This window comes from Cyprinodon tularosa, unplaced genomic scaffold (genome assembly GCF_016077235.1).
Source record: "Cyprinodon tularosa strain WSP-4 unplaced genomic scaffold, ASM1607723v1 ctg32, whole genome shotgun sequence".
NCBI lineage: Eukaryota > Metazoa > Chordata > Actinopteri > Cyprinodontiformes > Cyprinodontidae > Cyprinodon > Cyprinodon tularosa.
Genome location: NW_024039030.1, coordinates 471514 through 498766, shown reverse-complemented (window position 1 = coordinate 498766; position 27253 = coordinate 471514). Strand labels below are relative to the sequence as shown.

At 35.7% G+C, this 27253-nt stretch overlaps 1 protein-coding gene across 36 annotated transcripts in view; it reads left to right on the top strand.

Moving 5' to 3' along the window:
* Window positions 1-27253, top strand: part of kcnma1a (potassium large conductance calcium-activated channel, subfamily M, alpha member 1a) — a 196747-nt gene that overhangs the window by 82010 nt on the left and 87484 nt on the right. For all 36 annotated transcript variants that reach the window (XM_038292992.1, XM_038292995.1, XM_038293010.1 and 33 more), the window contains exons 3-4: window positions 11147-11208; window positions 27074-27167. In XM_038292992.1, the coding sequence (XP_038148920.1) occupies window positions 11147-11208; window positions 27074-27167 (156 nt within the window). The remainder of the gene's footprint in view (window positions 1-11146; window positions 11209-27073; window positions 27168-27253) is intronic.

The following is a 27253-nucleotide window of genomic DNA, read 5'->3' as shown; positions in this document are numbered from 1 at the left end:
AAAGACTTTCAGTTTGTGAGACTAAAAGCAAAAAAATACTATGATACATTTCAGCCTACTAAATTTACATAAATGTTCTTTGGAAAGCAACCATAACATAGTTTCTTACTAAAATATGTTTCAATGTTAGTTAAGTGTCTGTAATAAGCTTAATTAACTTATAAAACTATATATCTACTATAAATGTGACTGTTCTTATTGTATTGCAGAGAAAAATGTACCTGTAACCAATTCAGCTATGTAATAATATTTCCTTTTAACCCATGTTTATATTTTAATGCACTGACTTGGTGTGTAGCTCACCTTAATACTTTATTTCCATTTTTTCCCCTTGTCTGACTTGAATAACTGATCCTAAAGGATTTTCTATGAATAGCTGTAATTAGCTCTGTGCAATCTGTGTTTTGAGAGTCCATTACAATTTTCCAGATGTTTCCATTTACCATGAAGATCACAATAGTTATGTGTCTTGTTGAGAGAAACATTATTTGCTTGTTAAATTTTGTTCCTTACTGCTAGTTCTTGAAGCAGATTGGGTTCAACAGATGATATCAGTTTGATCTTTAAACATACAAGGAAATTGCCTTGTTTCTTATAGATAAAATGATAATTACAGCTCTAAACTAAAAGAATTGAAAATAATATCAAAGTTTTAATTACATGTTTAACAAATATGTGTTTATGAGCTCTGCACAGGCAGCTTTCATTCAGTTATTGTCCATAAATCTCCCTCCTGTTAAGTGCTGCCTGGAGCCTTTCCAGGTTGTCACAGGGGAAGAAACATAGGTTCTCTCAGGATAGGTTGCCAATATACAGTACACCAGGGCCAACACACATGAGACAAACACCAGTGCGCACACACTTCCACTCCTACCTTCCATTTAGAATGATCAATTGCTCCAAAGAGATTTGGACTGGAAGAGGAAACTGGTAACTCTTGGGGGAAAAAATCCACAAAGGCAGAAGAGGACAAACTCCAAACTTCCAGTTTCATCACTGGAGATTATCTTACTCTGAGTCACAGTGCCAAAAAAAAAAAAAAAAAGGACAAAATGCCAGGGAGACAGGGAGGGTTCTAATACAGTAGTAGTCATTGAAAATTTCCAAACTTTCCTTCATGGGTCCTTGCCTGGTGACCTACTGTTCCTCTTTAAACATCAATCTTTGTACTAAAATATTCTTTCTGACATTGTTTGCGGACATTAAGATCTAGGGAGAAGTGTCATCTCCTAGTCAGACCCGGTAATTCAGTGAAAGGGTGGAGTAGTAAATAAAATGCACACCCAGGAGAAAGCCAGTGGCTGGGAGTTGGAGATTTTGCTGGGAGTTACAGGGGAGTACACTGTAGGTTACCATTCGGCTGGTGTTTCAATGGGTAGGGCCATTTTGAATGGCTGTTACTGTATTTTTACATAATTCTGCAAAATTCCCATTTCATTTTAATTTTATATTGTATATCTCCCGTTGTGAATTTCTTAGATTACCATTTATAGTTTGTAATTTGACAAATATTTTGTCACTGCCTCTATAAAGACGCAAAAATAGGTAGGTTCCAGAAATCTTTCAGCAACTTTTTTTCTACAAAGTGGGTCTTTTATGGATGAAAAAAAAAAGATGCTTCATGAAGGACAGGTTCATGTCCTTCCACCAATCCTTTATGTGCAGGGTTTTGTCTCCAGAGATGATGTCTATATGACCTTGGAAGGTAACACAAAAGGAGTTTGGCGACAGAACCAGGCAAGAGATGTGATAAGAGGCGTGATGTTGTTTCTCCCAGCATTATATAAGACCTTCATTTTTTTTCCTTCTTCCTTTTACGCTCTTTTGAGAAATCAGATATAAAATCTCAGTTATCATAGAAATAAACTTGCACATATGGCAGCTACTGAAATGAAAAGCAGTTGACACATGAAAGGTATCAGATGTAGAGCTCAAAGTTTGAGATGTGACCAGAATAAAAGTTGAGATAAAGAAAAAACACTCTCAATGCAGGGGAGCATTTTTTTTTCTGTGCATGGATCTCCCATTTTACGTAAACCTTTGATTTTTTCCATAGATTTTTTTCGGAGCTAAACTTGAAAAGATAAATTAGAATTTATTGAGAAAAAAACCTTAACTCACAGTGGTGAAGATATTAATCATTCTCGGTTGGGCTCAGCTGTGTTCAAAAGATACTTTTTGACTTTTAAGTGTTTAACCTAGTTAAAGACCAGACGTCTTTTCATTTTTTGTGACACTGAGACAAAAGTGAAAATTGCTGCACAGTCCTGCACAAATTGAGGCTTCTGTTGAGTATATCTATATTGGGAAACTCTATGCAGCCAGACTCTCAGAAAAAAAAATGGATCAGATGCAAGCAGTGTGACCCTGCCTTAAGAGAACTTTCCATTTTTTGCTGTGTCTTGATATTTTATTGTACAGCAATTGCAGTGGTTTTCTTTGTTTTGATATTATAAGTCTGAATTAGAGCTTCAGCAATTACAGTTTGATGGCTAAGATGTAATAAAACCTTTTTTTGTATTCCGTTGAGCTTTATAGAAAACAATAAGAACAATAACTAGGACAGATAGGTGCAAAGATTTTTCGCTGTTTTACGCCATAATATAAAATTTACTTGTAATAAATCTAAAATTTCATTAGTATATTTTGTAAGCCAATACCACAAATTACCAAGTCAATTCAAATGAGGAATGATCTCTCCTTAAAATAATTCCAAAGCATAATGTTTTCAAATTTATTATTTTTAGTGCAAGAGGCTAAAGGCTAAGCATACTGTAATATCATTTTATTATATTTATGTATCATTAACTATACATTATTTTGGTTGCGTTAAATTTCTAGCTTTACTGGATTATTTGAAATACAGTTATTCTGTTTTTCATAGAAGAGCACAGATTTGCAGTAAAGAACAGCATGGCCAATAAAGATAGTTTATATCCCTTTATGATTGTAAAATGCCAACTATTTTGGGTCCTTCACACCAAGGATCGTTGAGTCATTTAAATAAAATCTTTTTTGGCTGATGTCTAAAACTGCTTGGGTGTGATTATTATGCTGTGTGTGCCTCCCTATCTTCACAGAGTGAGAAACTGCAGCTCAGGTTGAGTTATATAGTATGAATGTAGAATACAGAGCAAGTTATTTGTCAGACTACCAGATCATATATTCATCTGAGCAGCTGTGTATCAGCCCCCTGCCATTTGAGCTCCAGAAAACAGCGAAGTAACAACGTGTGCTTGAATATGGATGGATGACTGTTATTAAAGTTTGATGTGTGTTTCATTAGTTGACATGCCCTTGGTGAGAGATCAACACTCTTAACTAAATTACTGACTTTTTATTAGGTTTTATTTTATAACCAATTCATATCTATGTAGAGGACTCAATGCCATAATGCTGAATATAAGACTTCAGTGTATACTATTCATATACTTTTATACTACGAACCTCAGCAATATAACATAACACTGAAGTTCATAGTATAAAAGCCAAACAGGGGAATGCAGGCAGATGTATGCACTGATGTTATCTATCCTGTAGAATTGTCATCTAAATTTTTGGTTTAATATTAAAAACTAGGAATGACAATTTAAGCACTGCTGACCTTTTTATTTGTTTCAAAACCTGCTTTAAAATTTGATCCAATGCTGATTAAAGGTTTTTGGATTAAAACCATAAATGAACAGAAAAGGTAAAATACTTTAGACAGAATTCTCCTTCACTGTGAACCTTGAAAAGTCTCTCCATCTAGAGCATAAGACAGTTTTTAGAGCAAGTACCTCTTTTTGGCAGAAACACCAAGCACAGCTGGATTAAAGAAGCTTTATCCGGATAACACATGGTTTTCTTGAAACTTCTTAATCTTGCTCCAAGAAGTCCTGCTCATGTAATCTGAGAAATTCTGAGAGAGAGAGAATAGGTGGGAAAAAAAATATTTACCCTTTTAAAAGATGGGAACCATTTCAATACATTTGTATTAACTGGGCACTTGGCTGCTCAGTGGAGCAGTGGGAAGCACTGCTGCCTTGAAGCTTGAAGGATCTAGGTTCGATTTCCTGCCCAGGGTCTTTCTGCACAGAGTTTGCATGTTCTCCCTCTGCATGCGTTGGTTTTATCCGGTTACTCCATCTTCCTCCCACAATCCAAAAACATGACTGTTAGCTTGATTGGCTTCTCTAAATTCTCCTTAGGTGTGAGTGGGTGCGTGAACCATTGTTTGTCCTATTTGTCTCTGTGTTGCCCTAAGACTGGTGACCTGTCCAGGGTGTATCCCACCTCTCGCACATAGACAGCTGGAGATAGGGACCAGCACCCCTCACGACCCTGCTTGGGATAACTGTGACGGAAAATGGATGAAAGGATGAATGTATTTATAAGTTAAAGACCATTGCATGTCTGCAGATAAAATGTTAGAACTAAATACCACGAGAACTTCAATGGCTCTAAGATACTAATAACTTTTTGCTTGAATAAACAAGTCAAAAGTACATTAGTTTATTATCACCTGTGATTAGTTTATACAGGGAAAAAACAAATCCCTTCCATGTTTACAATCCTTACATATTCATCTGTTGTTAGTAAAACAGCCCGTGGCATTTTATAAAATTCATGCACTTTGAGTATTTATATTTTCACTCAATTCTCTCTTATGATTCTGACCTGAGGGCTGGTAGGAGTTTGAGAAGAGAATGCTTCCCTATGTGTGCTTATGTGACTAACAAAACAAATCTTTTGAAATCTCACCAACCAAACAGAGATAAGTTTTTTTTTAAGCAATGAGTTTACAACTAGCAAAATTGTTGACAAGAAGACTCAGACAGATTTTATTTCTCATGTTGTTTACCAAGTTTCATTTAATTTGGAACAGCTCTCTGGACAATTTCATCTTTTTTTAAAAGTGCAGCCTTGGAAAATAGTAAAAAAAATAAATAAATAAATATATATATTAGTGCTGTCAATCGATTAAATTTTTTAATCGCGATTAATCGCATCAATGCCTGAGTTAACTCGCGATTAATCGCATTTTAATCGCACATTTTTTTCCTGATTGAAAATCATTTAAATACTCTCGGTGACATACAAAAAAATACATACAGGCTAGGTTTGTGCCAATGTTCTTTTTTTAAAATGAAAACAGGTCACAGATACTGATTTATGCCATAGAAACATATGGCAAGAAGATGGGGAGGCATGTAGCAAAAAATAACAAATATGTAGCCAAAAAAAAAGGCCCTGAAAACAGGCTGATGTAAAAGACAGTCTTTACAGTTAATACAGTCTTTTGAACAAAGACAAGCATTTTACCCTACTGCTATAAAATTTAGTAGAGTTAACATTAGATGTTAATTAACCAAGGTAATAATGAACAATTTTCAATCAATACATCAAAATCAATAGACCGACATCACTAGATGAAGGTAGTCTATGCTCTAGAAAGTTACTTTTCAGCCTCTTAACAAAAATGAGAACACACACACCCACTCACCCACACACAGACACACCCACCCACACACACACACACACACACACGATACCGACCTGTGGCGTACACAGACGGCAAGAGTGCTGCTACGAGATTCCATTTCACCTCAGTTATCTGTTTTCTCAGCGTAGTTCAGGTTGCTAGTAGTTACCAGACACTCAACTTGTTTGTTGGTGGTGGGGCTTAAAGAAAAGGCACTAGCGCTACCCAGTGTATGAGCGTCTTTTTCCCTTGAGGAGCTCCGCTCTTGAAGCCTATGAGAAATGCATACACTGGGGGAAAATAGCCCCGCCTTCCCGCAGCCTGCAGCGGGATGTACTTGGAAAATTGTACCATAAAACCACATAGCGTTAATCTCACGTTAAAAAAATTATCGCCGTTAAAATGGCCTCGCGTTAACGCGTTAATAACGCGATAATTTTGACAGCACTAATATATATATATATATATATATATTATATATATATATATATATATATATATTACTGTAAATTTAAAGTTCTAACATTTTTCCCCTTCTTTTATATAATTGTTAAAGAGGTGAGCGTCAGTTATCAGGATTACCGTAGTTAGAAAAAATTTATAATTATCTCAGTCCTAATTTTCACTCAACATAAAATTCAGTTTCATTCCTTTCGGTTGCCCTGTACTGCATAGTATCATATATAATGGGAAGTACTTGAAATGGAATGTATTTTAAAAACAGGCTTAAAGTAATCTTACGGGTAATTACATTCTAATTCATGCCTGTTTTAAAATTGTGCCCAGTGTACATTGCAAGAAATATTTAGTTACTGATAATCCCTCAAATTTAAAGAAGCACATGGTAACAGTGGAGGAAAACAACCCTATTTAACCACAAGAAATGCATAAACCCAATCTTTAATAAACATTTGTGTTTTGAAAAATCAGATCTTAAAAAGCTTCTTCAAATTCCACTTAGCAAGAACTTGTTGACAGAGAAGGGTGCAATTTTAAGGCTAAAAAAGAAAACAATCATGGCTGACTGTGAAATTTGTGTTTATTTCAACAAGCTGTTCTCCAGTCAAGTGAAAAGAATTGTTTCTGATATTTATCCAGCTATTGTAAATATCATTGACAGTTTGGATGACACAAATTAATCAGCAGTTGTTTCAACATCAAAGGAATAGTTCAGACTTTTTAAAGAGGTTTACTATCTCCATTAATTTTTGCATGTTACCCTTTTAAGTTAATCCTAACTCATAAAGTTAAATTTCCTCTCCCTTACCAGCCAGATATTTTAGATGAGTACATTTCCATTTCATTTAATCATATGCTGACACTTCATAACCTACATCTGCCTACCACAGAAATTTGAAGAGGACAAGTAATTTTGAGCCAGGCCTCTCTTGACCTTGGTGCTTGACCTTATATGAAGTGATTATCCTGTAAGTTGTCAGCCTGCATCACCTGTCTCTGAGACTCTGCGGCCCTCTTGTCACAGGGCTGGCGCTCTTAGCTATCAGACTGGATCCCTGTTGGAGAGGGAGGTCGAGTGTAAGACTTTGGCTCACTTTTAAGTCACTTCCATATGCAAGCTACTGTGTGCTTGTAAAGTTCTTTAGACTGTCATAGAAACATGGAGTCTCATGTGCTTGGGTGGGTAAATTATTATCTGTTTACAATTCTGATGGTGTCATGTGAGAGCTGCCACCTTTAGCTGGCTTGCAGTACTGGAACATGAAACCCGCGCACATTAAAGTTAAGACACACACACTCACACATGTACATGAATTTTTTGCAGCCCAGTTTATACTTGCACCCTTCCACTATTGGCTGCTAAAGTGCACCTTGGAAAACATTTGACAGATATAGCTTAGCGCTTTAAATATAGAAAGGGATACACCCGATGAAAATCTACAGAGCTATTTAAGAGAAAACATAGACATCACATCTGTCACATGCTGTACTGTGAATAGAATTCCAGTTGATAACAAGTATGACTCATTTATGCTTCCTCTCACTCATATTATTCATAAACTATAAACTAATGATAATCATTACAGTAATAGCAAGAACTCATGCTGGGTTTTGATTTTGTTTTTTTGATAAATAAAACGTACCCTTTCAGAGGGAGAAGGATTGGGGTAGAAGGTGGTGGATGGGCTGTTAACAGCTGAATAACTGGGTCAGTTTAAGATCACTGTGTTTGCTATCTCGTCAGCTCATCGCTGAGTGTTCACTGTTATCTGCTCAGCTTTTCAACAACCTTTCAATTCTCAGCCCATTTCCAGCCCTCCATCCCTACCCTTTTTGCTTCTACCGCTGAAGTAGAAGCTTATCTCCAAGGAAATGTTAAATCACTCTGAATGCACCAGAATGTAATATCTTAAAGCAGGGGTTTTCAAAGTGTGGTACAATCTGCCTCCACTCAAAGAGCAAATCAACAACTGCACCACCCAAGCTAAATTATTTCCTGTTTTCTTTTTTCTACAATTATTGTATTCATTCTTTTTTGCTCACTTGTTTCTTTATATATATATATATATATATATATATATATATATATATATATATATATATATATATATATATATATATATATATATATAAAGTATATGTATATGCATGTATGTGTGTCTGTGTGCATATCCGTGTGTGTGTAGTAAAAGCATGGATTTCCTTCTCAATGTCAGGGGTATAAAAAATGGTCAGATGTGGTTAAAATATGACTTGACCACAGAGTCGATCTGAAATTTTAATTATTGCTCAATATCTAACATATAGCAGAAGGCAACATCTTAGTTTTCAGATAATATAATTTCAATAATTCAAAAGCTGTGTTTATCTCTGGTTGTTTTGTTTAACTCCATCTACTCTGCAATTTATCTACCAACCTATGTTTGACAAAATGCATCAGTCACTTTGAGTGGAATTTTGTTTTCCTTATTCTAATAGATAATCTATAATTTTTAACATGGGTTTCTGAAAAATTTATTATTGCAGGTTCCTCTGTTGCTTGACTTTAAACTGCTTTTATGCAGTTTGAATCAATGTCCTCTTCATATTTTAGTTAATTCATTCAGAATATGAGACCTACTAACTGCCCTATTGACTGTCTTCCTTTTAAATCAATGACAGAGATTTGTCCGGCTGTTATTCTTGTTGTTGTAACTTCTATGAATGTATGTCTCAGATCAGAAGCTGGGCCAAGTACTTTCAAACAGGCTGTTGTTAAGCCTCTTGTCAAAACTTCCCATCTTGACTCATCATTTACCCCGGTTTTAAAAATTTTGGAATGTTAAAAATGTTGGAAATGTTTGTCTTAAACAGGTGGAAATAGAGGTGGAAATTTCATGAGGAAGACATGAGATCATTTTTAGGTACAATATTATGTTTCATAGGTTAATTCAAACAATCAGAGACTGTAATTCTATGTTCACACCATGATTTAGGCAGCAAAAAAGCGCTTACTGCTTCATTTTTAATGCTTGTACACATTAATGTCAGATATGCCTCAAGAGCATCTTTGATGCCCCTTAAGCGCGTCCAATAAAGTGTCCAGATGTGTCCAATGGCAGAGAGTGGCTTTGCTATTTGCTGTGATCAGAATATATATTTTTAATATATTCTTAAGCAAGAAATGTCCACCTCAAATTATTGTCTGTGCAGCTTGTTCATCAAGATTACGATCCTGCCTTAAAATAATATTTTGCTGTCGGAGCCTCTCAGACCCCCACATTTTGCCAGCATCAGCTGCCTCAGGCCCGGTCACCTCTTGGGGGATTTTCCACTTTGTTTGTGGCAGCTAGAGGTAGAATGTTAGTGTTTTTAAGCTATGTGGTACAAACTGCTGGCACCAGGATAAGAAAAGTGAATATATTTTGCCGGCAGGTTCCAACATTTTTAATTAATTTAGGCGTTAATAAACAGTTTCAGTGGAGTGATCATAGTGCTCTGCATCAGCACCGCTGTCCGTCTCCCTGTCAGCTCCCAGATCAGCTTCTCTGATTGGTTGATGTGGCGCGTCGAGCAACAAAAATTTTATTTTTCCAACTCCAGCATCTGCTTCTCTAGAAATTTTTAAAATTTGAGCGAAATTTCCAGGAGAAAAGCAGGGCGTACAATTTGCCTTTTTTTTTTTAGTAAAGGGCATACAGTGTTCGCCTGTACGCATTGCTAGGTAAAAGCCTGGGTGGGGTTCATCAAGTACCTAGTCCATTACACAGCAATACATACAACCATGTACACACACATACACTACTCACCTAACAGCAATTTAGAGTTACCAATAAACCTAAAAGTCATGTTATTGAGAGAAAGCAGAAGTACCCAGAGAGAGCCCACGCACACAAGGGGAGAAGATACCGACAACATGTCATAGAAAGACCCTAGGCTGGGATTTGAAGCCAGGTCCTTCTTGCTGCAAGGCAGCGGTGCTACAAACTGCACCACTGTGCTACCGACAATTATAAACCTCATAGAAAAAAAATAGTATCTATGAAAAAAATTGTTATACTTGTCATGCATGAGTCTTCCTTTTGTGAAGCATTATTGATGTCTTTGGTTCAAAAGGTTACTCTTTTAGGGATAACAATGTTCCTTGAGTTGCTGCTGTCCTCAGTTCAAGTGGTAAATTATGAAACATTCAGTAGGACTGTTGGTGTATATTTAATACATCAGCTACAATGCATTGGATAAATACAAAGAAACACCACATGAAAGTAATCAAGCTCCATCATCAATAATGGATGACCCAATCAAAGGGGACAGTGAGCTTCTTTTGTGAGACGGCTGAATGGGAGGAAAGACCGCTGGGGAGGAACCATTATGCATCGCTCCACTGGTCAGCTGTTGCGAAGATGATGATTACTATGGTTGCAATGATGCTGGTGATGTGAAAGCTCATTTTGCCAAAAGGGTTTTGCTGGATGGGGTTCCTGCACACATTGCTATTAGAACTAAAGAAAACCTGAATATTCACAATGATTTTTTTGTGTGTTTACAGGAGGCAGGATTGATGATGATTAAAGATGATAAAAATGTTAGCCGTTTTTCTTGCAGTGTTCCAACTTTAGTGAAATTATTAAAAGAAGCTTATTGTATGTTTACATTTTTGTGAGGAAAGTTTGTCCCATTAGCATTGGTGTCAAGTTGGTAAATATTTTAAAAATGTAAGTTCACTCCAATTGTTTTCAGTAAAATAAGCAATATAAAAAAATATCAATACTCTCTGTTAACCCTGCACCTTACTTGAACTTGTTAGAAGAGCTTTAGCTTCACACCAATCCATACCCTGCACTATTTTCTGTTTTACTCAGTTTAGGAGCTTCTGGTCGTGTAGTATTATATAACAACTATGCAAACACATTGAATTGGACACCTCTGGACCAACTACAGTCATGTGTCCCTTTTTGATTGTGTTAATGTCACTGTGTTCAATAGGCTGTAATTCCTGAGAGATAGGGAGCATTCATTATTAAGTGCATGCTTTATGAAAATTTCTAAGGTCTCATAGCCGACAGGAGGCAATGCAGGAGGTAATGCACTGTTTAATTACAATGGCTGTAACTATTATTGTGGATTGTTTTCACTGCAGCTGAACACAGCTCATGCTTTACTGTTCAGTACATTAATCAGCATAGTTGTAAGACTTATCACTCAGTGCACTAACTAATCTTATTTCTTCCTTTCTCTCCTCAGGTGGTGTTAGTCTTTGCACTCAGCATTGGAGCCCTCGGAATATACTTCATAGACTCCTCAGAGTAAGTAGCTCCAAGAGCCATGGTAGCACTTATAAAGTATTCTTATCTCAGCCCATTTAATAGTAATAATTTAACATAATATGTCTTAGGCATGGCTTTAAGTTTGTGCTGAAAAGTCAATGTACATATTCACCACTGAGAGGATGCTATCTTTCTGGATGCAGACATAAACCCATCTGCATTTGAGGTTTTGTCAATGGGAGGCCTATCAGTTTCCATGGCAGCAGAGATACTCGGTGTGTATGTTACGAATGCGGCTCTGTGTGGGACTCTTGATGTTGTCAGTTTATGTGAAACACTTGCTGGCATTCACCCAGAGACAGATTGCAGGGCTGGCTTCTCTCCCTTACACATTGCAGCTAGTTTTACTACATATTGACCAATTTTTATACCATTAAAGTGATTATTGGGATTTTAGGATTTTCTCTGTCTGTCTATCGTATTATTCACCTCCATGGTGTGTACCACTGCGTAAAGAGTAAGGATGTTACAGAATAATGTTAAATGCAGCAGCCACTCAAAACATTTTACTCATCTTTACTCGTTTTAATCGCTTGTGAACGAAGAGGTAGAGTGACTCTGTAATTGCTCGTACTGAAGCCACTTGAGTTAGCTGACTGAAGGATGGAGGAAATACAACCTCTGTCAATGCAGTCATAGTGTTATGAATATATTTTTATACAAATGCGTAAAAAATATTCATACCAGGGAACCTTTTTACCTTTTTTGACATCAAAACAACACCTAATGCATTTTCTTGCAATCTAATTGGAGAGATCAACGAAAGTGGTACATGAGTTTTCCTTTTTTACTAATTAAGGCTTACTAACTGAGGCTTAAGAGGTTTGCTAATGTTAGTTAACAAACAGTATCATGAATATCAAAGAACAGCATGCAGGTATTACATTAATTTAGGGAGGAGTTTAAAGCAGATCTACAGTTACTTAAAATACATCTTCAACCTTAAAAAAACACCACATTAACCTAAATGCCCTAAACCAAGTCTAAAAAAAAGCCACAACAATATCATGCTGTGGAGATCCAATTTTGTGAATAAAAAAGATGCTCAAGGACATTGTATTCTCAGTCTCTATAAGCTGGAGCTATAATTTGCAATAGAGTTGACACTGATTCTAATCTGTAGATATTCAAAGCTGACTGGGCTGTACATTAAAAAATCAGTTATAACACAAATTGTTTTATGATGTACTGAGGGATACTTTTCTTCCCCCTTTACAATTATGTACCACTTGGTTGTTCTATTTATAAAAGCCCAACACTAAATCTATGCATCAAAATAAAACTCTCAACAAAGTATTTATGCTGAAATACAACAATTAATTTGCAAGCCCGTATAAATGAACACTAAATACTGTAGGTACTATAAAAACCTTTAGTTTATGCAGTATTAGTATAATGAGGGTATTTTGCCTTTGTGTGAATATTGTCCTATGATGTAACAAGATTATCCTCTCTTCTAATACTAAAAAAATATAATTTTTTCCTTTCCTTATTTTAAAGTTTATAAAATATGTATGAACATTTCCCCTTTTTTTTTTTAAGAAACTGTAAGAAAAGAAGAGATGAATATATGTCAACCTTAGTTATGAACCTTATGTCCTCTACTTGTGCTGAATTTCTCATCTTCTCCATGCATGGATGTGTCCTTGTTTAACATGTACTAAAAAACATTCCTCATCTTTTAAATAGGAAATGTAAGATGTAATGTATATAAGAAATGTTATAACTGAATCTGGTTGGCATGTTTGACATCTTCCTTTTGTACCTAAGATTTATTTTTTTATGATAAAATCTTCTATTTACAAAACAAAAAAAATATATATAAATACAAATTACATAAACATCATCAAAAAACATCAGCCAGCCATTTAGATCTGAATCAGTTTTGTTTCAGATATATACAGTATGAAAAATATGACTAGCTGTACTTTAAAGTAAACTTTAGTTATTTTTGTATAGGTTTCGTATAGTATAGGGTTTAGTATAGGGTTTGCTGTAAAGTCAGTGAAACAATGCATGCAAATATCACCACATGTTCATTCACCAGAAGGAAATCATGCAAAATAAATTGAATTCAATGTATTTTCTTTGAGTGGAGTTATCCTACTTTTTTCTTTATTTAAATGACCTTAAATAATAGATTAACACTAGGTCTATAACAATGCTCATCCTTTTTTTGTCATCAAAATTGTTTTTCTGTTAGATACTTTGCAGGCTGTTTTAAGGGGAAAGTCATATAGAGATCTTGTGGTTTTTATTTCACTTTAATTTAGATTCTTTTAGCTGTGAAATTATGTCCCGGAGGAAAGTAAGTCTAAAGTGCAGAGAGATAATGTGTAAAATCTGCTGAAGTAATTCTAAATTACAATTCAGCAGGTTCAGTCTTATCTCTCAGTACCAGTGGAAAATTATTCCTAGCATGAATATAGACTCTCTTATTACTGTAGGATAAAAACCTTTGGCTCTTTTTGTCCTCTGCTGTGGATCTGCTTTTATTGTCCTTTTCTGTGCTGTTTCTTTCTAAGCAAATCATTGCATATTGGGAAGGTTTTTTTTCTCCAAGTACTCCTAATGAATAATTAGTAATCATTTTAACATGCAAGTGAAAAAATAACACCAACTTTAATAAAACCACAGATATTTAAAAATAATGAAAGGCAAAATCCAGAACTGATAAAACTACAGAACTGAACTGTAGTTTTATTTAAAGAGGGCTTTGAACAATCTGTCAGCTTCGCAATTCTACCTGAAAGAGAAGCACAAATATATATGAAAAAGAATGGATGATTGGAAAAAAAAAACCAAGAAAAATAAATATTACATAATATTTAACACAGAGCTGTGAGCATAGTTAGAATAAAGCTTTGATTTTAGTCTTTAATGTTTCCTCTTTGGTTCTAGATTGTTACAAAGTCTATTTATGTGTTATTGGGCTTCCCAGAGGCACTGTCCTGGTCTCTTATGTTCCCATTAAGACAAGGCTCATCAGAGTGATTAGCTCAAGCTTGTTACTAGGATGTGCACGTGCTTTTCTGTTGGGGACTACTGACCCATTCAGAGCAGCTTTAGCCCACCCTTGGGGTTTTGGACATCTTACAAATGCTAAAGCATGTGTTATAGCTTTGCTTTCAGCACAGCAGCTAAAGTTCTTATTGTGCTTGACTATGCAAAGATTAAAAACCAAGCAATGACTAATTAATGCATAAAAAAGCCTGATGTCTGTGATGTAGACAATCAAATAAAAGGTTGGTTAGTTGTAAATAAGAGAATAATGTTTAACACATTTTCTCTTCTTACTCACACACAGATGACCTTCTCCCTCACCCAACCTCCTTTGCTATTAAATGTTAATGACTTAGCAATCAATAGGCACGGATTTATAGGTTGCTACTTTAATGGAAGCAATTATTCTCCCAAATACCAAAGGTGGACAAACTCCTGGACCAAGCTGCCTCCAATGGTTTGCTCTCCATCCAATTCGTCTATTCTGAGCAACGGATTAAGTGCAAAACATTCTAAAATTAGCTATAAAAAAGCAACATTAATGGGAGGGATTATGGTTCTTTCCCTGCGTTCATACGCTGTGGAAAATGACATTTGGGGGAGTGGGTTGGATCTTGGCAGTCTGGAGATGGCCTTTTATTAAATGTTTCTTATTGAAGCACAGTACAACAAGTCTCCCTAATGTGTTGCTCCCATCTTTCTGCAGGTGGGCCTCTTCTGGTTGTTGGAAAAAAAAAAACTTCTGTCAAAGCACATACTCATATTGTAAAGGAATGGAATTTTAACTTTTAAGCTAAAATATTATAATAAATAAGTTTCCTTCTGTTTGATTTCACAAAGCGGTTATTTATCACTCTAAAGTGTCTGCTCAGTTCCTCTGCAGTACACTCTGCTTGCCAAACGGATTCTATTTTCACAGTGTTTTCAATGGGAGGCTAGAGCATCCTCTCCCACCCACATCTGAATCTGCTTTAATACCTTGGCTCATCCTTTTATTTTATCCTCCATCCCTTCTCTTTTTCTTCATTTTGCTCCCATGAAACAAAGAGGAATGTAGGACAAAGTCTCTGCAGGCTGCTCCTAAAGGGATGCCCTTGTTCCTGTTCCACTTCAATTTCTATTTCTCTCTCCTCTCAATCTCACTGTACCACACATGCAGACTCATGTATGTGTATGTTTGTGCACAGTCACTTTAAATGGAAAGAGGAATTGTGTAATTTATTCGAGTGTCAAATATGCCTCTGAGGCAGCATCTCAGAGCTGTAACTCTACCAGTAGTGTGAGATCAATGACAGCTCTAAAAAAGAAACAGTCCTTAATGACTAATTAATGGCTTAAGGTGAGAAATATGGCAGAGGAGCAAGGCGTGCTTGGTATTTACGATAAATGGCAGCCAAGAACAGGACCTTTTTGTTTTGGGTGCTGTAATATGTGTTGTTTGTGATTTTTAAATATAAGACATATCTTAAGTGAATGATTTTCTAAAATTGTAACAAACCGATTAAATCATTTTATCTCTGAATGGGTTGTTTTCTCCCTTTGGCCATGTGATCTAATATACTGGTTAGGTTTCATATATTCACAAATAATGTACCATCTTATTGTCTTAATATTAGTTGCCTTATTAATTAAAGCCTCTGCCCGCCCAAAGTGCCAGATGTTTTGCCAGCTGTTTTCAAAGAATACTGAACAGTTATGTAATTTGTTATTTCACTGTAAAGTCCTTGAAAACCTGCTTAAAACATTAGTTTTAAATGATCCATCTTCAAAAATGCATTTCTGGATAAAAATGACAAAAACCCACAAGATCATTGTTCATTAATTCACATTCACACAAACTGCAGTGTGTTCTTTGAGAGGAATTCTGTCTTGCAAAATGTCAGGTGAAAACCGTAATTGTGAGGTGAGTGTGTAAATATACGTCTGGTTGACTGGCTTCTATACAGCATTTTAGCGTAAGGAAAGTGCCCTTGTATTGCATTAAAATCCATCTTATACATAAAATTATGTGGAACTATATCTAAAATAACATCACCCGGGTTTTATGGTGAAATTCCACCACAGTCTTAATCTTCATATGAGTGACCTTTCCTTTTACTGTATTGCCATATAGTGCTTTCTTCATTAATTAGATCAAAAGCAAAGGTACTTTGTTACACTAACTAAAATGTTATTCAAATGAAATTTAGTTTGTTCTTAGGAAACCCCCAAAAAACTTTATTAAACAGCTAATGAAGCATATGGTTTAATTTTTTCAAATTTTTTCTAATTAATAACTTCAAACTGAAAATGGACAGCACCTCCCTTATATTGTAAGTCACTTTCAAATAGACCACAAGACTGATGTTTTGCATATCGAAACACTCGCACTAGTTTACTATATAATACTACTGTATATTTCTTGTTTGCCTTTAGGGATATGCAGATTATAATCTTATGGTAAAACTGCACAGCATACTGGATGAAGCATATGTAATTGTAAATACCTACCACACACACGAAACTGTTACAAGAACATTTAACATTGATGTTTTCTTTTCGGGGCTGCACATTGGCATTGTGGCCTACATTGATTTGCAATAATTTGGGTCAATCATTCTGGCTCCTGGATGAGCAAGTAGCGACAGCATTAGCTTGCATAGTGGCATTGACTCTGCAGCAATCCCTTACACTCCCATGGAAACCTCCAGCAGAACAATGCTCAGTGTGAGTGGCCATTTGCCTAGCGGGGGTTCAAGGAGACAGACAAAAGGGACATAGATGCACAGATCCACGAATATTTTCTTTACTAGAAATAGGAATAGAAAACTAGCTCCATAGAAGGGTCTGTCTAAAAAAGAAACCATTTATCAGATGAACTCTGGGGCAGCTTTCAGGTCAGAAATAACAAAGACTTATTTATAGTAAAAGCAGGGCCTATAGCTGGTCCAGGAGAGAAATGGGAATAAACCCTGAAAAACAGGTGCAACTCTATATCTATGATGAAGGTATTGATGGCTTCAGGCAAGCTAATGCCTCCTTCTAGGTTGACGTCATAGAAAATGACACCACCTGGTGGTGCTGGACCAAATTAATTTACCATGACAAGAAAAAACAGTAAAATCATAAAGTTTGAAATTGAATGCATAAATAATGTAGAATTGAAGAATAGAAGTTGAATGAAGCAGAATGACATAAAGTGGTCCCCATGCCCTTCAGCAGACAAAGCCTACGGCAGCGTAAATATAGAAATAGCTTGGGATAACATGAGCCACTTTAACTACAAGACTTATTAATAAGGAAAGAGTTTTAAAATTTTTAGGAACTACTAGTAAACCTGCAGTGCTCTGAAGTTCTCTGTTATGAACATAAGAAACAATCCAATCGCTGATACATATCAGTTAGAACTTTGTTATTTAGTGCTTTATACATAAGGAGGGGAATTTTAAGTTTCATTTTACAGGAAGCCATCAAAGGGAAACTAAAGTAGAAGAAAATGGTTCCTGTTTTTCATTGATATCAGAATTTGGACTCAGCATTTTTAAAACAATTTGCAATCATATTTTGTAGACGTCCTGATAGAAAAGAATAACGGTCCAGCCTTAAATTAAGAAATTCATGGACTAATTTGTCAGCATCAGTCCTTCACAAGACGGATACATTTTTTCCAATATTCCAAAAATGCAATAGGAGGATTCGGGAAATGTGTTTAATAAGAAATTTAAATGACAAGTCATCATTAAAAATAAAAGCAAAGGTATTTATTATTGGAGATCAATTTATTTTCCAACCAGATAAAATGACTGGCCAATCATCCTTTTTTCAAAGATGCTGATCCAAAGACAATAATTTCTTTCTTGTCTGAATTCAAAAGCAAGAAAATTTTATAAACCAGGTTAAGACACGTCTTTAGCCTATGTAATGTTTTAATTTAGGATCAGGATTATATATATATATATATATATATATATATATATATATATATATATATATATATATATATATATATATATATATATATATATATATATATATATATATAAAATTTTATTTTTATTATTATGTTAGGTTCATTTTATTTCATTTTTTCAGTATAATGTATTAGTATCTAACACTAAATCAGAAAAGTCAGAAAACTGATTTATGGGGTCTTGGACAATAAAAGGCACATGCAGAAGTAGTTTTGGTGCTTTGCAATTTGGATGGATGAAAATAAAGATCAAAAGAATTGCAACTAATAATTTACCTTGGACTATTTAACAAATCAGACTGAAATACTTGATGCTAGTTCTCCCCTTGGTCGAAATGGGTATGTAAAACTTAAATAATTTAAGGGAGTTGACTCATTCATTCTAACATATTCCTCTTACTGCAGCCAGGTTTTTATAGAACAGCATAAATCAATGTGATCATTTTGCACCGTTGGTGAGATAAACATGTTTACTCCTTTATGATTATTTTTAATTTATTTGATTTTGGTTATGGGCAAGACACTGTCTGAATGAGGTAATGGCAGGATAACAGTAGAGAAGGAGAGGTGTGCTAAACTAAATCTCTAATTCCTAGTCTGGACCCTCAGCTGACCAGATTTACATGTTTAACATTCCAGATTGGGACTGACATTGTTTCAGATTTCATTACTTTTTTTAATAACTTTTTTTTCTTTTTAGCCAGATTGCATAATTTCTGTTTTTGTTTTGTTGATGTGTTATTTTCATTCACAAAGTGCTTTAAATTGCTCGACAGGGGAAATTGGAGTAGTGTGATGCAAGCCCTTTCAGTTCACAAAAAAAATGGAGTCATCTATTTTTAGACAGTTATTTGTCCGCTATCCTTGAAGGCATATAACTGTTTCTTAGTTAAGTAATGGTTCCTTGACCTAAATCAGTCATTGAGGTACAAATCTGGTCTTCTTTCAGCATCACCACACACTCCATTTACTGTGACTTACATGTGCAGGTTTCATTCTTCTAAGAGCCCTGCATAAAAGACATACATGAAAACCTACGCATAATAATATTTGTTTAAGGTATATTTATGCATGCTTTCAGTTTAAAAAAATAAAGAGAACCATTTATTCAGAATCTCAAAAGGCACACAAGATTAGTGGTGCAGCAAGACATTTCTCTGGCATAAAAATAACACATTCATTGTTGTGTTGTATCACAGTTGTTGCATTATTCAAGTGGGAAGAAGTGCATCATTATTGTTTGCTCAGGGGATCGCCTTTTTGTTGCTCCCACAGCTATCCAAGGTCATATGCCCGCTGACGAAGGACTGGCTCAGGCTGACTGACTGAAGGTGTTTTTGGCCTATTTTTGTAACACAATCATCTATACGTCCTAATGCCCTTGTGAACAATTGGTTTAAACTTGATGCTTGTATTTTCTAGTCTTTTCGATTGGAGGGCAGCATAATAGGGAAGGATTATGTGTCCTTATAGAGACTTGCATGTTCCAGAGAAAGCAAAAATGGGTGTCCGAAAGGTTTGCTAATTAGGTCTATTGATGATTTTAAATCTGGTTGAACATCTTAATCGTATTTAGATTTACTTCGGCATTTTCTCATAATATTAAGATCTCCTGTCTTTAATTGGGCCTCCTCTCCCATGTTCCCTCCCATCCCTGTCCTTCTGGTGTCAGACTGAGTGGTATAACCCCAGGCCATGCCAACACTGAGAGTAATAAGAACTGTGGCAGATCTATTTTCTCTGAGACATAGAAAAGGCATCTCTGGCTTTTGACTGAAGAGTGTAAAGTGTTATTAAAGGCATGAGTCAACAACCTCTTTATTTCACAAAAAGGTGCTTTGTGCTTGCAGTTGATTTGTAAACTTTCCTGCTGTCCTACTATTTATTTGGTTAATCATGTTTCCCTGTAAGGTGAAACTAAGGAAAAATACATTTGAAAACATTGACCTTGTTGCCTAATTAATTTATGTTGAGTTTACAGAATAATATCATGCACACATTGTTTGTAGAGATGATATATTTTTACACAAAGTTTTGGTTAAATGTGTTTTTATTTGCCACTTTTAAACAAGCAGTGGGTTAAATTTACTGACATTTAGTGACAGGGGCACAAATTACAACATATTTTCAAGATGACCTTGGTTGCAGCTAAACCTGTAAGATTAAAGCAACTGAAAAAGAGTGTTATTAATATATTTTTCTGCACGTAAAATCATTAACACATCTTTGACTGTTCCTCAAAGCATTTTTTATTCTTCTGGCTTAACCCTAAATATCTTTATTTAAAGTCTCAAGGTCTTTAAATACTAATGTTGGTATGTTTTCTAGAAAAGCCTACATAGTCATTTCAAAATTACCTGACCCACAGCATTGTTTGCAGTTACCAGTTGGCTTGGGGTTCTGTTTCACATGTTCATCCCTTATTTTATTCCAGAGTGGTTCAGAGTATTTATTGTCAAAAATCTAAATTGCAGTCTGATCTGACCAAAGCACACGATTCCAGTCTAATTCGCTGTGGAATTTTTGAAATCACACAGGCATTTCATGTTTTACCCTCCATACCTTCTAAAATAAACATATACTGTATCAATTAGTATTCAATAAATTAAAATATCTAAAACTCCATTTACACAAGTAGCTCAGTTCAGACTAAATAAAACACATCATGTATATTCATTACACACAGAGTGATTTTTTTATTTTAAGGTATTGTTTATGATAATTATGATCACAGCTAATAAAAAAGAAACATTTAAGAATAGAATATTACATCACACCAATATAAAAAAGCACAGGTAACTGATATAATGCGTGTTTCAGCTGAAGTATACCAAGACATGGCTTACCAAATATTGGAGAGACTTAGAATCAAGTGCGAATTTGTATATAAAGTCAAAAAAAAGTTAAACTTGTCCACTCACTTTATGTTTTTCAAGATAAATGAAGTTGTATAAATGAAAAAAGAATAATTAAAATCCATTGTGCTGTGGTATTCATGTCTACAAGTGAATGTAAACATTTTACTAGAACTGTATATACTCATCTCAGCATGGAGGTGTAGGAGTTGTATTAAGATTGAGCTGATTCTCATTTTTTTCCTTTCTTCAATTCTTGGCTTGCATTGTGAATTTCTTTGGACTGTAACACACTCAGCTGCTGTGAAATAACAAGCAGTGAAAAACTCCCACATGCTGAGCTGATAAGGTTGTCATTTCCCATTGAGATCCTGATATAACAGAGAAACCACTGTGTACTTTCCTCAATAGTTTACTTAATGATCAGGCTCAATGCACCAATAAACCATAAGTACATAATTGACAGAAATTAAATGTCGGATTATTTGTTTTGTCTTGTAAAGTGATTTTTAAGCTAATTCACTGAATCTCAGGGAAGCTTCTGTAGTCTGTCATGATTTCTACATTACCAAGACAGCTTTGGATGTCATGATTTAAGATCAAAGGTTATTCAGAATCAGGCCAGACCTGGTCCTGATGGAAACCACTCCAAACATCCGTGTGTTTAAGATATAATTGTTTATGTATAAAAGTGTGTTTATATTTATTTGTATGTGTTTGAAATAACCCAATTTTAGCTATACTTAAGTAGAAAGGAGAAATAGGCCATGTTTTCTGACAGATTTTAAGTGTATTTTTATACTCTCTGTTTAAACCCTCTGTTTAAGGGTTTGGTTTGGCTTGAACACAAGATCCCAGTACATTTCAAGCCAAACCAAACCCTTAAACAGAGGCTAGTGCATCCTAAAGATAAAACCCCCAGACCGAATATGAGCGGAGTGGTATATGCTGTTCAGTGCAGCGAGGAATGCTCTGATCTTTATATTGGAGAAACCAAACAACCTCTCCACAGACGCATGGCCCAACACAGAAGAGCGGCCGCCTCTGGACAAGACTCCGCAGTACACCTACACCAGTGACGTGCGGTGAGGTTCATAGCTGGTGAGGCACTGACGTCATCAGAATCAGATTTGCAAATAGATGCATAGATTGACAGCAGTTTACAGGTTATGTTTCACTTCTGCATCCTTACACATACAAACTGTAGCTCACAAAACACACATTTCCTTAAAAAACAAAACAAAATAAATGTTATTACTGTCTTACCTTTACTTATAAATGAATAGAAGTCCTCCTTATCTTCCTTCAGTTTTAAAAGTCTCTCTGTCTCAATGGAGATCACTGCCAGGGAAGAAAGCCTTCCTTGATCCGTCCTGTTCCTGCCTTATGTTTTCAGTCTCTTGAGCACCCCCTGCCATGAGGCAAGAGAACTGCCTGCCTCACCTCGAACTTGTTCTCTGCCGTTTATAATCGCTCATTACACGAAACACGTTACACAAACACAGTTGGTGACAAAAAGCTCTGTACATTATATACATAAGCCAAATTATTAGAAATAAGTTCACATATTACATTTGTTTAAACCATTTTATTGACGCCGTACAGCAACATGCTCTCTCCGCTTTGCAGCCAGCGCAGAGCCAGGGGTTGCGCAATCCAAGGTGAGGCAGAGCTCGCTGCTGCCTCACCGGCATCGCTTCCAAGCATTTGAATGGGAAAATAAGAAAATTCAGCGATTTTGAACAAATAAAAATCGAAATTGGTGAAGCTACATGAAAAATGAATATTTTATAGTACAAACCACCGGATGAATATAACAATTTAAATTACTTTATGATTATATATTTTCTTTCTTTCCATGATGGCTGGTGAGGCACTGCCTCACCTGCCTCCCCTGACCGCACGTCACTGACCTACACCTTGTGGACAAAGGACATTCTTTTGAGGACCAGAATGTCCATATTTTGGATAAAGAAAATAGGTGGTTTGAGAGGGGCGTGAAGGAAGCCATCTATGTTAAGAGAGAAAAACCAACTTTAAACAGAGGTGGTGGACTCAGATTCCAGCTTCCAAAAACATACAATTCAATCATAGACATGATCCCTTCCAGATATCACCAAACCCCCCACCCCATCACAGAGGAACGAGGGACCTACCCGCCCCATCCGGTGAACAATACCTCCTTAACGACCAACCCTTAACAATCATAGACAGGTTTCAGGTATTACAGGGGACAATCCCCCCCCTTAATGGCAATCCCCCCTTTAACGACCAACCCCTAGAATCATAGACAGGTTCAGATATTACAGGCTAACGATGGAACTAACGACCCATTCATCGGTTACCATTGCATGTTTCCAAGCGATACAAGGCGTTGTCTATATAAGACTCAAACTCACTGCGGATCCAGACATTTGAATTGAGAAAGCTTCCTGGAGAGGTGGCGAAACGTCTTCAAATCTTGGAAACCAAGTCCAGCGGATATTTTTTGAATTTTTACGGAATGACTTTGACCTGGATGACTGAGAACCTTCATCAGCATGTATTTTTATAAGAAAAATGATCAGTTTCCAGATACTGTGCCCAAATATTTTTTTAAGAACACACATTGTTTATATCTGACTTTCATTATGAATGAAATATAATAATTACCTATATTTATGAGGAACTTTAGGATCTGTTATTCAGATTGATAGCAGATTATGCATATTTAGCCTCATGTTTTTTGTGTGTGTTGTTTTTCAGTAGCAGCTGTTAATTTCACACTTAACCCCTTAAAGCCTGAAGGATGAAGTAATTTTTTATTTTTTTTTAGAAAATTCACATATTTTCAAATTAAAAGGGTCTTTGAACTTTTTTACAAATTTTTATAAGTTAAATTAAATATTTTAATTAAATTGAATTAATTAATTAATTAATTAAAGTATTTAAATTATTTATTTATTTGTAACCAACCTTGTTGTTTTTTGTCAATGAAAAGACTACCTGCCTTAGGATATTAATTTATTTCCTCTTGTCCATTAGTAATTTAAAGAGACATTATGGTAAATGGCCGGGCATGCAGGTGGCACAGTGGCACCCATGTACGGAGGCCTTAGTCCTCAACAAGGCTGACCCGGGTCCAAATACGACCTTTGCCGCATATCTCTCCCCCTCTCTCATATCCCTTTTCCTGTCAGCCTATTGTCTAAAAAAACGAGCCACTAGTGCCAGAAAAAATATCCTCGTCATTACATAATGCAAGCATGCATTAAGAGCAAAACAATTCAATGTGACAAAATTTTATTTTCTCTATTTATTTATTTATTGAATAAAAGACACAATCGAATTTAAGACATAATTCAGCACCTGTTAGAAAACATTGTAATTTTAAATTAAATTTACAATTTTTATGCACGTTTAAGAAACAAGGGAAACTCTCGACACAGACTGTGAGGTGGGAAACTGAATCCAGATTGCGTCATAATTCCTCTCAGATGTTTAATTTCACTTTTTAAAAAACTTAATCGTAGATTAACTTTATCAGATCAAAAAGTGCAGTGTGATGTTGGCTGACCTGTCAGGCAAATTACTAAAAAAGGTTCTTTAGCCAGGTAAAATTTAAAATCAGTCCACAATCAATTATTTAAACGTTTCCTCATAACTTTATTCTAAATCATTAAAAAAAAAAATATTTTACTACACAATGCATTCAATTATTTAGTAAAAATTATGTGATTAGAAGATAAAGCCTCCTTTCTAACCTCTGCAAGATGATCTTCTTGTTTTGAACTTGTTCATTAATCTAGTCTTGATACAAAGAATGTATATTAGATTTCAAATTAAATGCACTTGTCTTTTAAGCCTTCACTCGGCAGTGTACACATTGCTCAATGTATGCCGTAGAAGGCAGTCAGCCAGAGCAATATGCAGAGTGCTGCTATTGGAATGATTGTCTCCCTCATTACTCTGAAGCAAAACGCTAAAAGCCGACACCAAGTTGAATAATGAGCTGAGCTGATTACTTTTTTTGTGTTTAGACTCTCACTTCCTACTGGGTAATCATCAATATGTTTGTACAAAGGCACCTTTTTTGACAGAACAAACAGATTAAAACTCCTTCATTTCCAGCTGTCTTTTTTAAACACTCATTCCTGGATTCTCTTTAGTAGAGAAGAAAAAAAATCCTTAATAATATTTGGGTTTGACAGACTAAATAATTCATCATTGGTGCAAGTGCTGTTGCATCAAAGGAACTCAGAGTTTCAATTCTTTCTCAGTTGTTTTATCTTTTTGTGATTGGCACGACAATGAAGGCTTTTATGTGACTCCCAGTTCTCCTCTGACTCAGTGGATTGAATATGGAAACATTAAAACTGTAGTACTTAGGTGGTGAGGCTGAATTCAGGAATTAGTTTATGACTTTAAATCAGCATTTTGGTAAAAATAGTTGCACCAACAGAGGTTCTGAGTCACCTGAGAGACTTAACACCAGTGTTGGAAAGTAAAGTACATTTACTTGATAACTGTACTTTTTCTGAGCATCTTTAAATCAATTCTTTTTTTTTTTTTGATGGGTACTTATAATTTTCACTCTATTACATTGCAAAGTCAAATACAGTACTTTGTTTTACTAAATATTGTAAACTGCTAGTTACTTGTTCCTTTTGGCACAGTTTAGTTTATATTCTGGTGTTGCTGGTTTTCTTTCTTGAAATGCAATTTTAACATGCAAGATAGTAGCCCCTTAGCACTGAATTTGGACACTTTAGGGTTAGGCCCGGGGTGTCCTGTAACCTCAGGGTTAGGTATTAAAGCCACTGAAGTAAAGGTCAGTATTAAGCTTATATGGAGGGGTAATCAGAATCTAAAAGTTAGGGTCTAAAGTTGGAAGTCTGTTTGTTTGAGGTTGCATTGTCATTTGGAAAGGAGAATAAAAATGTTAGGCAAGGGTTTCGCTTTATCCATGATGATTAAAGATGATTAAAATTGAACAATGTGCAGGGGTTTGGAAAGGTAAGGGAAGTGGAGGGTGTGTTTACACCGCAACCACAACCGAGTCCGGTCTAGGCTTAACCAAGCATCCCCTTCCTCCCTTCTTGTCAGAGAAAAAAGAAGGTGGACGTAGGGTTAGGATTTGGAACAGGGGTCAGGGATACAAGAGATTGAAACCCCCAAACCCTTCCCCTCCCTGGTCCACGGGCAGGGCACTTCTAGCCAGGAGTAACCAATATGAAGCCTACCACCCATTCAGGCCCCTGGATGGATGTTTTAGAGATTTGTATGTCATTCCACAAATTTGTTGCACCAACAGAGGTTGTTGCCATGTGACCAAGATGTTCAGTATAATTAGTTCTCAAGCGGTTTCTTTGTGCTATTAGATTCAAACTTAAACCTCTATTCCATAGTGAAAGTGTGAGGAGAATGGTTTGTTTTTCAATTAGAAATAATCAAATCCGTCCATTACGCTTATCCCAAGTGGGGTCGCAAGGGGTGCTGGTGCCTATCTCTAGCTGTCTAAGGGCGAGAGGCGGGGTACATCCTGGACAAGACCCAAGTCCATCGCAGGGCAGAAATAATCAAATGGCAGTACTTATTAATTTGAGGCATTTTCATGCTGTTGTTCATTAAAGCTGTGGTTGTACACATGAAGACATCAGGTGATTTCTGAAAGTTACAAGGTTCTTTAAAATTCCTCTGAAAATTAGACAGAAATACACTGACGCTTGAACATTTAATTTGTATCTTTGAATAATAAGTAATTTTAAATGCACATGCTTTTGAATACTTTAGTATTTTCAAAACTGAGTACTTGGGTAACTTTAACTTGAGTAGATGTTTGACCAAATAACTTTGAATTGTAGTTCAGTACTTTTACTCAAGTACCACTCTTGAGTACTTCATCCACAACTGCTGAAGACAGCAGCTATTGACATCGTCAGCATCAAAGCATTAAAGCTTTTCTCACCTATGCAGTAGGAAAGAGATGTTATCAGTTAATGAGCATTTGAACCTTCAATAATGTCCTTCTCTCTCCCTTTCTCCCTCTCTGTTTCAGTCCTATAGAATCCTGCCAGTACTTCTACCAAGATTTTACATTACAAATTGATATGGCCTTCAACGTATTCTTCCTTCTCTACTTTGGCTTGCGGGTAAGATGACACACACATATGTGTATTTTACGTCTGTGTATTTTAGTGTATATTTTACGCAGTGTGCACACATACATGAGTCATAG